Source organism: Salvelinus fontinalis, chromosome 17 (assembly GCF_029448725.1).
Source record: "Salvelinus fontinalis isolate EN_2023a chromosome 17, ASM2944872v1, whole genome shotgun sequence".
In the NCBI taxonomy this organism is placed as follows: domain Eukaryota; kingdom Metazoa; phylum Chordata; class Actinopteri; order Salmoniformes; family Salmonidae; genus Salvelinus; species Salvelinus fontinalis.
In genome coordinates, this window is record NC_074681.1 from 32,495,083 (window position 1) to 32,507,456 (window position 12,374).

The following is a 12,374-nucleotide window of genomic DNA, read 5'->3' on the forward strand; positions in this document are numbered from 1 at the left end:
TGGCAAAGAGGGACTTTGCAATTAATTGCAAATCATCTGATCACTCTTAATAACATTCTAGAGTATATGCAAATTGCCATCATACAAACTGAGGCAGCAGACTTTGTGAAAATTAATATTTGTGTCATTCTCAACTTTTGGCCACGACTGTACAACAATACTGAATGAACACTTTTATTTGAACTTAATACATATGTATATATAAATAAAATCTATTTAGTCTCAAATAAATAATGAAACATGTTCAATTTGGTTTAAATAATGCAAAAACACAGTGTTGGAGAAGAAAGTAGAAGTGCAATATGTGCCATGTAAAAAAGCTCCTTGCTCAGAACATGAGAACACGTTGAAGACATGAGTCTTCAATATTCCCAGTTAAGAATTTCTAGGTTGTAGTTATTATAGGAATTATAGGACTATTTCTCTCTATACCATTTGTATTTCAAAAACCTTTGAGAGGATGTTCTTATAGTCACTATAGTATTGCTAGCCTAATCTCGGGAGTTGATAGGCGTGAAGTCATAAACAGCGCTGTGCTTAAAGCATTGTGAGGAGCTGCTGGAAAACGGAGGAAAGTCCTGTTTGAATGAATGATTGCGAGCCTGCTGCTGCCTACCACCGCTCAGTCAGATTGCTCTATCAAATCATAGACTTAATTATAATAAACACACAGAAATTACGAGCCTTAGTTTCCGGATTTGATCATATTTAATGACCTATCATTTTGAAAACAAACCGTGAAATACGGAACCGTTCCGTATTTTATCGAACGGGTGGCAACCCTAAGTCTAAATATTGCTGTTACATTGCACAACCTTCAATGTCATGCCATAATTATGTAAAATTCTGGCAAATTAATTACGGTCTTTGTTAGGAAGAAATGGTCTTCACACAGTTCGCAGCGAGCCAGGCGGCCCAAACTGCTGCATATACCCTGACTCTGCTTGCACTGCACGCAAGAGAAGTGACACAATTTCCCTAGTTAATATTGCCTGCTAACATAAATTTCTTTTAACTAAATATGCAGGTTTAAAAAAATGTACTTGTGTATTGATTTTAAGAAAGGCATTGATGTTTATGGTTAGGTTCATTGGTGCAACGGTTGTGCTTTTTTGGAGAATGCACTTATGTTAAATCATCACCCGTTTGGCAAAGTAAGCTGTGATTCAATGATAAATTAACAGGCACCGCATTGATTATATGCAACGCAGGACACACTAGATAAACTAGTAATATCATCAACCGTGTCTAGTTAACTAATGATTATGTGAAGATTGTTTTTTATAAGATAAGTTTAATGCTAGCTAGCAACTTACCTTGGCTCCTTGCTGCACTCGCGTAACAGGTGGTCAGCCTGCCATGCAGTCTCCTCATGGATTGCAATGTATTCGGCCATAATCGGCGTCCAAAAATGCCGATTACCGATTTGTTATGAAAACGTGAAATCTGCCCTAATTATTCGACCTTGACCTCTAGTTTAATCAGGTTCTTGATATGCCACACCTGTCAAGTGAAAGGATTATATTTTTGTTCAGTATGTTTTGTGGGTGTGTGATGGCATGTATAGACATTATGGACAGTATGTGGATAGAATATGTAGTATATCTAGGATAGAGTAGTATATATACAGCAAGAGTTGAATAGGATAGCATTGACTAGAATACAGTATATACAGTACATATGAAATGGGTAAAACAGTATGTAAACATTATTGAAGTAACCGGTGTTCCATTATTAAAGTGATCAGTGTTCCATGTCTATGTACATAGGGCAGCAGCCTCTAAGGTGCAGGGATGAGTAGCCCGGCTAGTGATAGTGACTAAGTTCAAAGCAGGGTACTGGGTGGAGGCCGGCTAGTGACTGCTATTTAACAGTCTAAAGGGCTTGAGATAGAAGCTGTTTTTCAGTCTCTCGGTCCCAGCTTTGATGCACCTCTACTGACCTCGCATTCTGGGTGATAGCGAGGTGCTTGATGATCTCCTTGGCCTTCCTGTGACACCGGGTGCTATAAATGTCCTGAAGGGCAGATAGTGTGCTCCTGTTGATGCGTTGGGCTGACCGTGTCACCCTCTGGAGACCCCTTACCAGGCGTTTGATACAGCCCAACATAATGCTCTCAATGGTGCATCTGTATAAGTTAGTGAGGGTCTTAGTGGCAAATCCGGATTTCTTCTGAGGTTGAGGAGGCACTGTTGCACCTTCTTCACCGCACTATGTGTATGTTAGACCAATTCAGATTGTCAGTGATGTGTACGCCGAGGAATTGAAGCTTTTCTCCTTCTCCACTGCAGCCTTGTTGATGTGGATGGGTGGCGTGCTCCCTCTGTTGTCTCCTGAAGTCCACAATCGGCTCCTTCGCTTTGTTGACATTGAGGGAGAGGTTATATTCCTGGCATCACTCCGCCAGGGCCCTCACCTCCTCCCTCGTCATTATTGGTAATCAGGCCTACAACTGTTGTGTCGTCTGCAAACTTGATGATTGAGTTGGAGGCGTGTGTGGACACACGGTCATGGGTGAACAGTGAGTACAGGAGGGGGCTAAGCACGCATCCTTGTGGGTCCCCTGTGTTGAGGATCAGCGTAGTGGAGATGTTGTTTCCTACCTTCACCACCTGGGGCGTCCAGGACCCAGTTGCACAGGGCGGGGTTCATACCCAGTTCCCTGAGCTTAATGATGAGCTTGGAGGGTATTATGGTGTTGAAGGCTGAGCTATAGTCAATGAACAGCATTCTTTCATAGTTATTCCTCTTGTCCAGATGAGAGAGGCCAGTGTGTATTGCGATGGCATCATCCGTGGATCTTTTGGAGTGGTATGCAAATTGCTGTGGGTCTAGAGTGACAGGTAAGGTGGAGATGATATTATCCTTAACTAGCCTCTCAAAGCACTTCATGGTGACAGAAGTGAATGTTATAGGGCGATAGTCATTTAGTTGCTTTCTTGGGTGCAGGAACAATGGTGGACATCTTGAAGTAAGTGGGGTCAGCAAACTGGGATAGGGAGAGATTGAATATGTCTGTAAACACTCCAGCCAGCTGGTCTGCACATGCTCTGAGGACGCGGCTAGGGATGCCGTCTGGCCCGGCAGTCTTGTGAGGGTTAACACACTTACATGTCTTACTCACGTCGACCACGGAGAACGAGAGCTCACAGTCCTCGGGAGCAGCCTGTGTCGGTGGCACTGTGCTATCCTCAGTGGGTGAAGAAGGTGTTCATTTGTCCGGGAGCAAGATGTCGGTGTCCACGACGTGGCTGGTTCTGTCTTTATAATCCGTGTTCTAAGTAGTGACTATGTATGGAATAAGGTGCCATTTGGGACGCAGTCTTGCTGAACTCTCCTGACCTATATCTCCTTAAGCACAGCTGTGTGCATCATCACCAGCCATAGACATGTACAGGAAGCCAGTGTAGACAAAACTAATGCTGGTTATAAAACCCTCTGTTAGAGTTGTTGGATTGGCTCTTGACAGAAGGCTTATCTCAATGTATAATCTGAGCAATCAGACTAGTGCATGTTTCACAAAGTCCTTTGTCTCAACTACTGGTGACTCCTTGGCCTCTCTCCTTCCCTCACTGTGTTTTCTCTGGCTTGGTGTTTGATGCTACAGTGAAACAGAACAGACTGACTGTTGAAAAGTGAGGAGCCACAAAGGTGAAATTCCTTGACGTGCTTCACAAACAAAGCAGTGCTATCTAAAGTACGGAATGAGAACCTAGGAGAAGTGTGGAGCCACTAGTCTTCTCTCTGAGCGACAAAGCTGTACTTTCTCTGATCTCCCACTAGTCTAAAGACCAACATGTTTCTTCCCTGCAAACCCAAAGGCAGCCATCATACAGCATGACTTGTTTCTCCCTCAGCCACAAGACTAGTTGTGTGGGTAATGGGCATCTTGTGACAATTATCTCTCTTTTTCGCTCCTTCTTTCTTGCTCTCTTTCGTTCTCTCGCTCTCACAGAATCTCCCCATCTCCTCTCTCCCCCCTCTCTCAGCTTTCCGTTTTTACGGTTATTTGGTCTCTTATTCACACAAGGAATGCTCAGTTAACCTGACAAGTGTTCCTGCCTGCATCACAGTGCAGTTACTCTGAAACATCACTTCAATCTGCCTTTAGTAAATGCTTCATGTAAACCAAGTCTAACGCTGATGTGACCTTCGTTGCTCCATAGCTTATCTGTAGAGGAATTTCTTCAACATGCAGGGGGAATTTCCTGTGTGTGTGTGTGTGTGTGATTCTCTGCATACATATATGAATTTCTCCTCTCCGATGTGTGAAACTATGCATCCTTTGTTCTCTGATTCGTCCTCACCTTGGCTAGTACATACACGCCTGTTAATTCCTGTTTAGGGTTTTTGATGTGCTCAGTGGAGTGAGAAATAGCTCCCTCCATGCAAACAGTCTCACAACAGCTTCATTACCCCCCCCCCCCCCCAGCGAGCCACAGTAGACACACACTATGCGTCCCAAATGGCACCCTATTCCCATTGTAGTGCACCATTTTTGGCCAGAGCCCTAGGACTAGGGTACCATTTGGGTCGTAACCACTGCCGCTCAATGGGGAGACCATAATCACTTCTTGGAATTCACACCCTAAACTGGTCGAAACAATGCAATATTACATAGTCAGTCAGGTCTAGAAAAATACAGCTAAACATCTAAGCATATGATTATGGTATTTATTTGTACTGCGTATATGAGGTGTGTGGTCCTACCCAACTTTGATATGATCAAGAAGCTCATATGAAGGATCCCACCTTCGCTCTGCTCAGACTCTCATTGTCACCGCACTCCACTGCCATGTATGTGTGCGACTGTGCGTGCGTCTGTGTGTGCGTCCAGCTGATGCAATGCCACGTCTCATATGCTTCCCATTACGTCCTGTGTCAGAACTGCCACCACCAGCCCCCCCCCCCCGGCTGACTAGTTCTACTGATCATGTTGATTGTGTTTAGTTTAAACACCAAACATCACAACTGCCGGTATTTGTTGGACCAGCGCCTATGTCAACTCAGGATTCCTGTAAAAATAAGCTAAACCGGTCTCGGGGAAGAAGTATATACTGTACCGGGACTCTGAAGTGGTAGTCCGACTAGGTCAGAGGAGGAAACCACTAAGCTACGTTTATGTATAAAGGAGAGCTTGACCTCAGCAAGGAAAACTTACACCCTCTCTGTTCACTCGCTGCAGGTCATGGACATATATCCCCTCTCAGCTACACTCATTAAAACAGCATTTAAAATATCTGTCTTTTCTCACACTTTCTGGGACAAGGGAACAGTATCTGAACATTTCCCAAATGTGCCGTATCTCCACATTCTATGATTAGTCTGGTTTTGTTTACTGCAGAAGTCATTGCTATGCAGATGAATAGTCTGTGTGTCATGTTGATATGTGCTCCGCCCCTTCGCTGCTCTGTCAGTGATTGTCTGGATATCGGAAATGGCTGCTCGGGAATTAAGTGGATCGCAGATGGAGCTTTTGAGAGTAGAGACTGGAAATCTCATTTTGCGCCTCCGTATTGTTATTGCTCTGCTGGCTGCTCTGAAAACGGCTTAGCTGGGTGTTTTTCTTTGGGCTGGCCCTCCACTCTCATTGCCTGTTTATATACAGACAGTACACCAGGCAGTCAGAGTTTCCTTTGCTTTACACTGTCTGTCTCAGACTGGGCTAAGGACACCCGGTATCCTGTCAACGTCATCCTGTCAGTGTTTTTTTGTGTTTTTCTGCCAGTCGACAGGAAAGTGTGTACAGTGCAATCGAAAGTATTCAGACCCCTTTACTTTTCCCACATTTTGTTACGTTACAGACTTATTCTAATATTGATGAGAAAAAAATATTTTTATCCATCTATACACTATAGAATTATTATTATTATTTTTTTTTTTTACATCTTTGCAAATTTATAAAAAATAAAAAACAAATACCTTATTTACAAGTATTCAGAGCATTTGCTATGAGACTCAAAATTGAGCTCTACGGAGAATTCCTTCGACATCATGACTTGGTTTTTTCTCTGACATGCGCTATCAACTGTGGGACCTTATATAGACAGGTGTGTGACTTTCCAAATCATGTCCAATAAATTGAATTTACCACAGGTGCACTCCAAGTTGTAGGAACATGTCAAGGTTAATCAATGGAAACATGATGTACCTGAGCTCAATTTTGAGTATCATAGCAAATGCTCTGAATAATGTAAATTAGGTATTTTTTCATATTTTGTTTTTATGTTTGTCATTATGGGGTATTGTGTGTAGATTGAGGAAAACAATTCATATAATCCATTTCAGAATAAGGCTGTAACGTAACAAAATGTGGAAAAAGTCAAGGGGCCTGAATACTTTCCTAATGCGCTGTATGTGCCTAGCTAGCTAGTAGTCAACAGCTTGGTATGTTGCCTTCATAATTGCCAGTCTAGCAGGAAAAATGAGGCCTGTTTAAGATAGTAGCAGTGGCAATGATGTGTGCAGTATTGGCAGTCTGCTTGACTGTGAGACTTAATTTAATTCACTAGTAGTTGTAATTGAATATAGTGCTCCTTAATGATCCTAAGAACACCTGGGGTACTCTGTATACATACTGTCTCACTTCCCCAGAAATGGAACCAAATCTAGCCTTAAAGCTAGAATCCTCAATTGAAACGATAGCAAAGCGGACACCCTGTGTTGTGGTAAAAAGCTGAGGGATGGGCCTGGAGAAATGCAATCACTCTCAAATTCATAGACATAGCTATGGATACAAGGACTGACCATCCATTATAGTTTAAACCAGGCTATACATTCTTTGTTTCCATTATTTACAAATGTTGTTAAAACAAGCTAGTATTTTGGGTTCTGATGAAGTATGTCAGTTGACCTAAGCCCATGAGGCATTTATAAGTTATATTCCTGAATGGGCATATATAATTAATTTTTAAGTCAAAAAATGAATGTAGCGACTAAGGATTCCAGCTTTAAGAGGGGTTTCCTGAGAGGGGTTACCAAGCCAGTGACACAGGACCTGCTAGTCTCTCTCTATTAGATTTATTAAAGACTCCTGTAGGTATTTGAAGGCTTGCGTGTGTTTCCGTGTCTCTGTGGGTGCTTGTCTGTGTGTATCCGTAAACAATCAGCAGTCCATTTCCAGCAGGAGCACACTTCATTAAGTACAGTCTGCCCGTCTGCTACACAGGCCACTTAATTTACACTGAGAGCTAGATGGGGGGGACAGACTTGGATTGATTTTACTATTCAAGTTGAATGAGCCCACAGGCCCAAGTGTCGTTGGGGTAGATTACTAAGATGAGGAAACAAACAATGACTCGGCTGAAAAAGAAAACTCGGCCTGTCCTGTGATAAAGGGAGTAGTGCCATTTGGGACTCAGCCACGGCCTGCGCTACGGCCTGCGCTACCTACCTGCCTGTAGCCTGCCTTGTCTTCCCGGTAGCCATTAAACCCCAGCCCTGACTTGCATATATAGTGTTCTAACCACTTGGTTAGGTTGGGAGGAAATGTATGTCCTGTTGGCACAGGAGGAGGGTAGTGCCATGTTGTGTTTTTAAGTGACTTTTGACAGTCTTGAAAGTCTCTTTTAGTTGCTGTAGGGTTATTGAGTATGCTGTATATGCGTATCTGAAGTGCAAACGGTCATATTTGAGTCACTCATATCACCATCAAGTATCAACCACCATCTTGAGCCAGCAATAGCCAGCAGCAATAACCAGCAGAATGTGTATCTACTGTAGTTTGATCAAATTATGTTAGTTTTTGCAGACAACATATTTGAGTAACTCAAATCACTCGCAAGTCCCAACCACCATCTTGAGCCAGATGCTGGGTGGGTGCGTTGTGGGGCCCTTTTGCCCCGAGCCAATAGTTTAATGATGGAGAACAGACAGTGTCTGCAACTTTCCCCTCAACATTCGCTCCCTGTCCCTGTGCCTTGCCTGGGGGGAGAGACAATGTCTGCATCCCAAATGCCACACTATTTCATGTTATAGTCACTTCTTTTGACCAGGGCCCACTGCACAGGTTAGGAAAATGGAATTGTCATTCAATGAATAAAACAGAAGTCCTTAGAGAAGCTGCTATTGAAATGTGGCAGTGGGACTCGCCCGAGGCATCTGTGATGGTGAATGTGATTCACATCCTCTTCAAGGAACATAGTGTTGTCTTGGGGAATAGAATGTGAATATTGTATTTTTCTTTACCTTTTCATAAATATCACCCTCTCTGTCAGTTTCTTTCTTTGGAGAAAGGCTGCGCTACCCTTTCTCTGTCTACACAATATCATTTACGTGTAACCCACGGCGTCTCAAACCTCTTAATCGCGCTCAGAAAACAAATGACAACCCATAACTCCTGTTAACTTCTCTGGGATATGTGGGACGGTGCGTCCCACTTGGCCAAAAACCAGAAAAAATGTAGCGCGCCAAATTCAAATATATTACTATAAAAATCAATCTTTCATGAAATCACACATGAAAGACACCAAATTAAAGCTACACATGTTGTGAATCCAGCCAACATGTCTGATTTTTAAAAGGATTTACGGGGGAACCACACCAAACAATTATGTTAGCTCAGTACATAGCCACAGAAAAACACAGCCATTTTCCCAACAAACGATAGTAGTCACAAAAAGCCGAAATAGAGATAAAATGAATCACTAACCTTTGATGATCTTCATCAGATGACACTCAGAAGACATCATGTTACACAATACATTTATGATTTGTTCAATAATGTGCATATTTATATCAACAAATCTCGGTTTACATTGGCGCCATGTTCAGAAATGCCTCCAAAATATCCGGAGAAATTTCCAGAGAGCCACGTCAAATAACAGAAATACTCATCATAAACTTTAAATAAAGATACATGTTTTACATGTAATTAAAGATACACTTGTTCTTAATGCAACCGCTGTGTCAGATGTTTTTAAAACAATTTCGTAAAAAGCACCCCATGCAATAATCTGAGATGGCGCTCAGATAAAAACAACATTTCTCCGCCATGTTGGAGTCCACAGTAATACGAAATGACATCATAAATATTCCCTTACCTTTGATCATCTTCTTCAGAATGCACTCCCAGGAATCCTAGTTCCACAATAAATTGTTGTTTTGTTCGATAATGTCCATTACTTATGTCTAAGTAGCTACTTTTGCTAGCATGTTTAGTGCACATGTCCAAACGCTTGCGCAGATACAGGCAAACTCGGACGAAAACTTCAAAAAGTTATATAACAGGTCGAATAAACTGGTCAAACTAAGTAGAGAATCAATCTTCAGGATGTTATCATATATATCCAATAACGTTCCAACCGGAGCATTCCTTCATGTCTGTAGAAGTTATGGAACGCAAGGCGATATTATGAGGAAAGCGCATGACCAGGAACTGGCACTCTGCCAGACCAATGACTGAAACAGCTCCCATCCGGCTCAACATCACAGTATAAGCTTCATTCAACGTTCTACACACTGTTGACATCTAGTGGAAGGCGTAGGAAGATCAGAAGAACAGATCCATATCTTACAGGGAATTGAATCGGCGATGAGTTGAACATTGACCAGTCTCAGAATTCTCACTTTCTGTTTGGATTTTTTTCTCAGGTTTTTGCATGCCATATGAGTTCTGTTATACTCACAGACATCATTCAAACAGTTTTAGAAACTTCAGAGTGTTTTATATCCAATAGTAATAATAGTATGGATATTTTACCATCTGGGACAGAGTAGGAGGCAGTTCACTATGAGGGCACAATTCATCCAAAAGTGAAAATGCTGCCCCCTATCATAAAGACGTTAAGCATAGGACACGTTTCTATGAGACATGCTCTGTAGCCACTGTGAGCTTAGTCTGAAGGACAACAGGACTGTGGTTCAGACAGGCAGCGTAGCCCCCACCACCTCTCACCAGCAAACAGTACACTGTCATGGCAACAATGACAGTCTAACCGTATAACCGACAGTTATGGATGAAGAACGTCATGAAAATAAAATAAGTCATGACAGGTAAAGAAAAATAAACGCCATCTACAATTTCATGACCGACACAGCCATCATTTTTAATACTGAGGCGAGCTGTTGCCGTGGCTGCTGTTGCCGTGGCTCCCCCACTTCTCCGGTTTCGCTGTCGGCTCTCTCGCGTGCGCTCTCTAGGTCTCCTGAGTCACTCCGTAGTCCTGGCTCTAAGGAGACAGAAGATATACAGGACAATAGGAACCATGTCCAGAGTCGGGGCACAGTGAGAGATGGCAGACTGAGGGGGGTGTAGGGCTTTGTGCATTTTCAAAGGAGAGCCGCACCTGTCGTGTCTACCTGGCCATTTTTTTCAGGTTTGAATAGCAGCAAATACACAGGCTCTAATAGGGACTGTTATGTGGGTTACCTGTCTGGGTCATGTTTCCTACTTGCCGTTTTTGAATGATTTAAACCATACCACTCATTTGGGCGTGGAATGGAACATCGTTCAACGTCTGTTCCGCTAGGACTCCAGAGGCTTGGTTTGATGGGATGTCCAAGTGCTGTCACAGAGATCCTATAAATCAATATAGGAGTTCTATATGTAATTCTATGGCTGTTGTCTTGTGTTTTGCAGGATGAGGAGGAGGAGAACAGCAGGATCGAGCCGATTGGCCGAGCTGATTCCTGTATGGACCATACCCCTCTGAGGTCCCTAGAGTAAGTTCCTCAGAAAGTTTTTCAATTACAGATAGAGGACTATACGTCCCAATTGGCACCCTATTCCCTATATAGAATTATGGAATATAGCCCACTATATAGTGAATAGCGTGCAATTTGGGATCTATCCAGGGCTTTTGGGCCTGCTTCTGCCTCAACCTAACTACCTCTCTGATCACCTGATGTTGATCACTGACAAGTAAAGGAAGTAGCATTCACATGTAGCAGGAGAATGAGTGCCAGTTAACTACCTAAAACCTCTGAGCAGAACCTAACCACACACCACTGCTGCTACCGTTTCTTCTCCATGTTGTAATTCATGTAAATCATATTTCTAGATTCAGGACAGGTAATATTTCATTCAACAGGTTTGGAGAAAGTCTTTTTAAACCCCTGGCTAACGTTCGTTGTGGAACTCGAGTGAACCAAACATCATCATCATCAACCATAAAACTGACCCATGTGCTGTTCCATTGTCTTGGTGATATGAATCACTCTTGTTGTTTTCTAACTGTCGTTAACTCTCTTGCATGCCTCCAGTCTAATCTGCAGGTACAGTATGTCGCGGATATTATTTCACCCAATAAGGACGGTTTCCCCACCTCTCAAAGCAGTACAACGATGTTGTTCGTATGCGTACTACCTTTATCCTACAGGAAACAGAAACACTATGGAAAGTCAATGGGTTACAGGTCAAAGAACACAAGAACAACAATGTTTTAAAACACATTTGATACAATTCACTGAATAGAACTATCAAATCGAAATCGAAACCATATCTGGGGGGGAAATCGAAATCTGAAAGACCATCTGAAGGTTTAGAAATATGTGTATAGATTTATATGATATGTACAAATATGTATACGTAGTATTTATGGAAACCTACCTTGACACTCCTTAGAACTGGGTCCTGAATGATGCGTTTCTGTGACCTGGGATGTGGGGAGAAGCCCTGGTGTGACGTTCATCCCTAGTGCTTCAGACAGACATGTTTTCTATTCATTTCTGCCTGCTCCGTTTGTCATGGTTTCTTCCCCCTTCCTTACTTCCAGTTGTTTTGCCCGTATGTGGTTTCACCCTCTCCTCATCCATCATTGTCTCACAGTGACATTGTAAAGCTGGTAGAAGTCTCCAATGATGGCGGGCCCTTGGGGATCCATGTAGTACCTTTCAGTGCCCGGGACCGCAGGTAAAGCCTTCCCACTATTACAGCACCTGACAGACAGACAGCAGTGACGCTATGCAGGCCTGACACTCGGAGGGAGGGGGGGGGGGGGGGACAGACGGAGAGGGAGGGAGAGAGCTTAGTCTGCCATGGCCCCTGCATCCTCCTCATGTGCCCCAGTACAACACACACACTACACACACACTACACATGGATCTACACTTCATACACCTCATGCTCACACATCATGAAGTGATTAGCTAGTTTACAGTGATCAATCATGGTTGTTCAGTGTTTGCAGGTGACTGTCATGTTCCTCCGTGACTCCCGTCTAAAGGATTTGACATGATGTGAAGGTTGCGTCATACACATTTCAGTTCCACATACGTCTCAGAAGAGACGGAATCATTTATTTACTGGTCTTGCACTTATGTCCACTAGCACAGACTTAGGTTTACAGTTCCTGGTCCCAAATCTGTTTGTGCTGCCATGTCAACTCCTTGTCATGCCAAACAGGACAAGGAGTGGCAAGGAGTGGCATGATAGC

At 43.0% G+C, this 12,374-nt stretch overlaps 1 protein-coding gene across 4 annotated transcripts in view; it reads left to right on the forward strand.

The window, feature by feature from the left end:
- LOC129814175 (partitioning defective 3 homolog) overlaps positions 1 to 12,374 on the forward strand; it is a gene marked incomplete at its 5' end in the record, with an annotated part of 196,098 nt that overhangs the window by 68,356 nt on the left and 115,368 nt on the right. For 3 of the 4 annotated variants that reach the window (XM_055867063.1, XM_055867065.1, XM_055867064.1), the window contains 2 exon segments: positions 10,580 to 10,662; positions 11,768 to 11,851. In XM_055867063.1, the coding sequence (XP_055723038.1) occupies positions 10,580 to 10,662; positions 11,768 to 11,851 (167 nt within the window). 4 annotated transcript variants of the gene reach the window in all.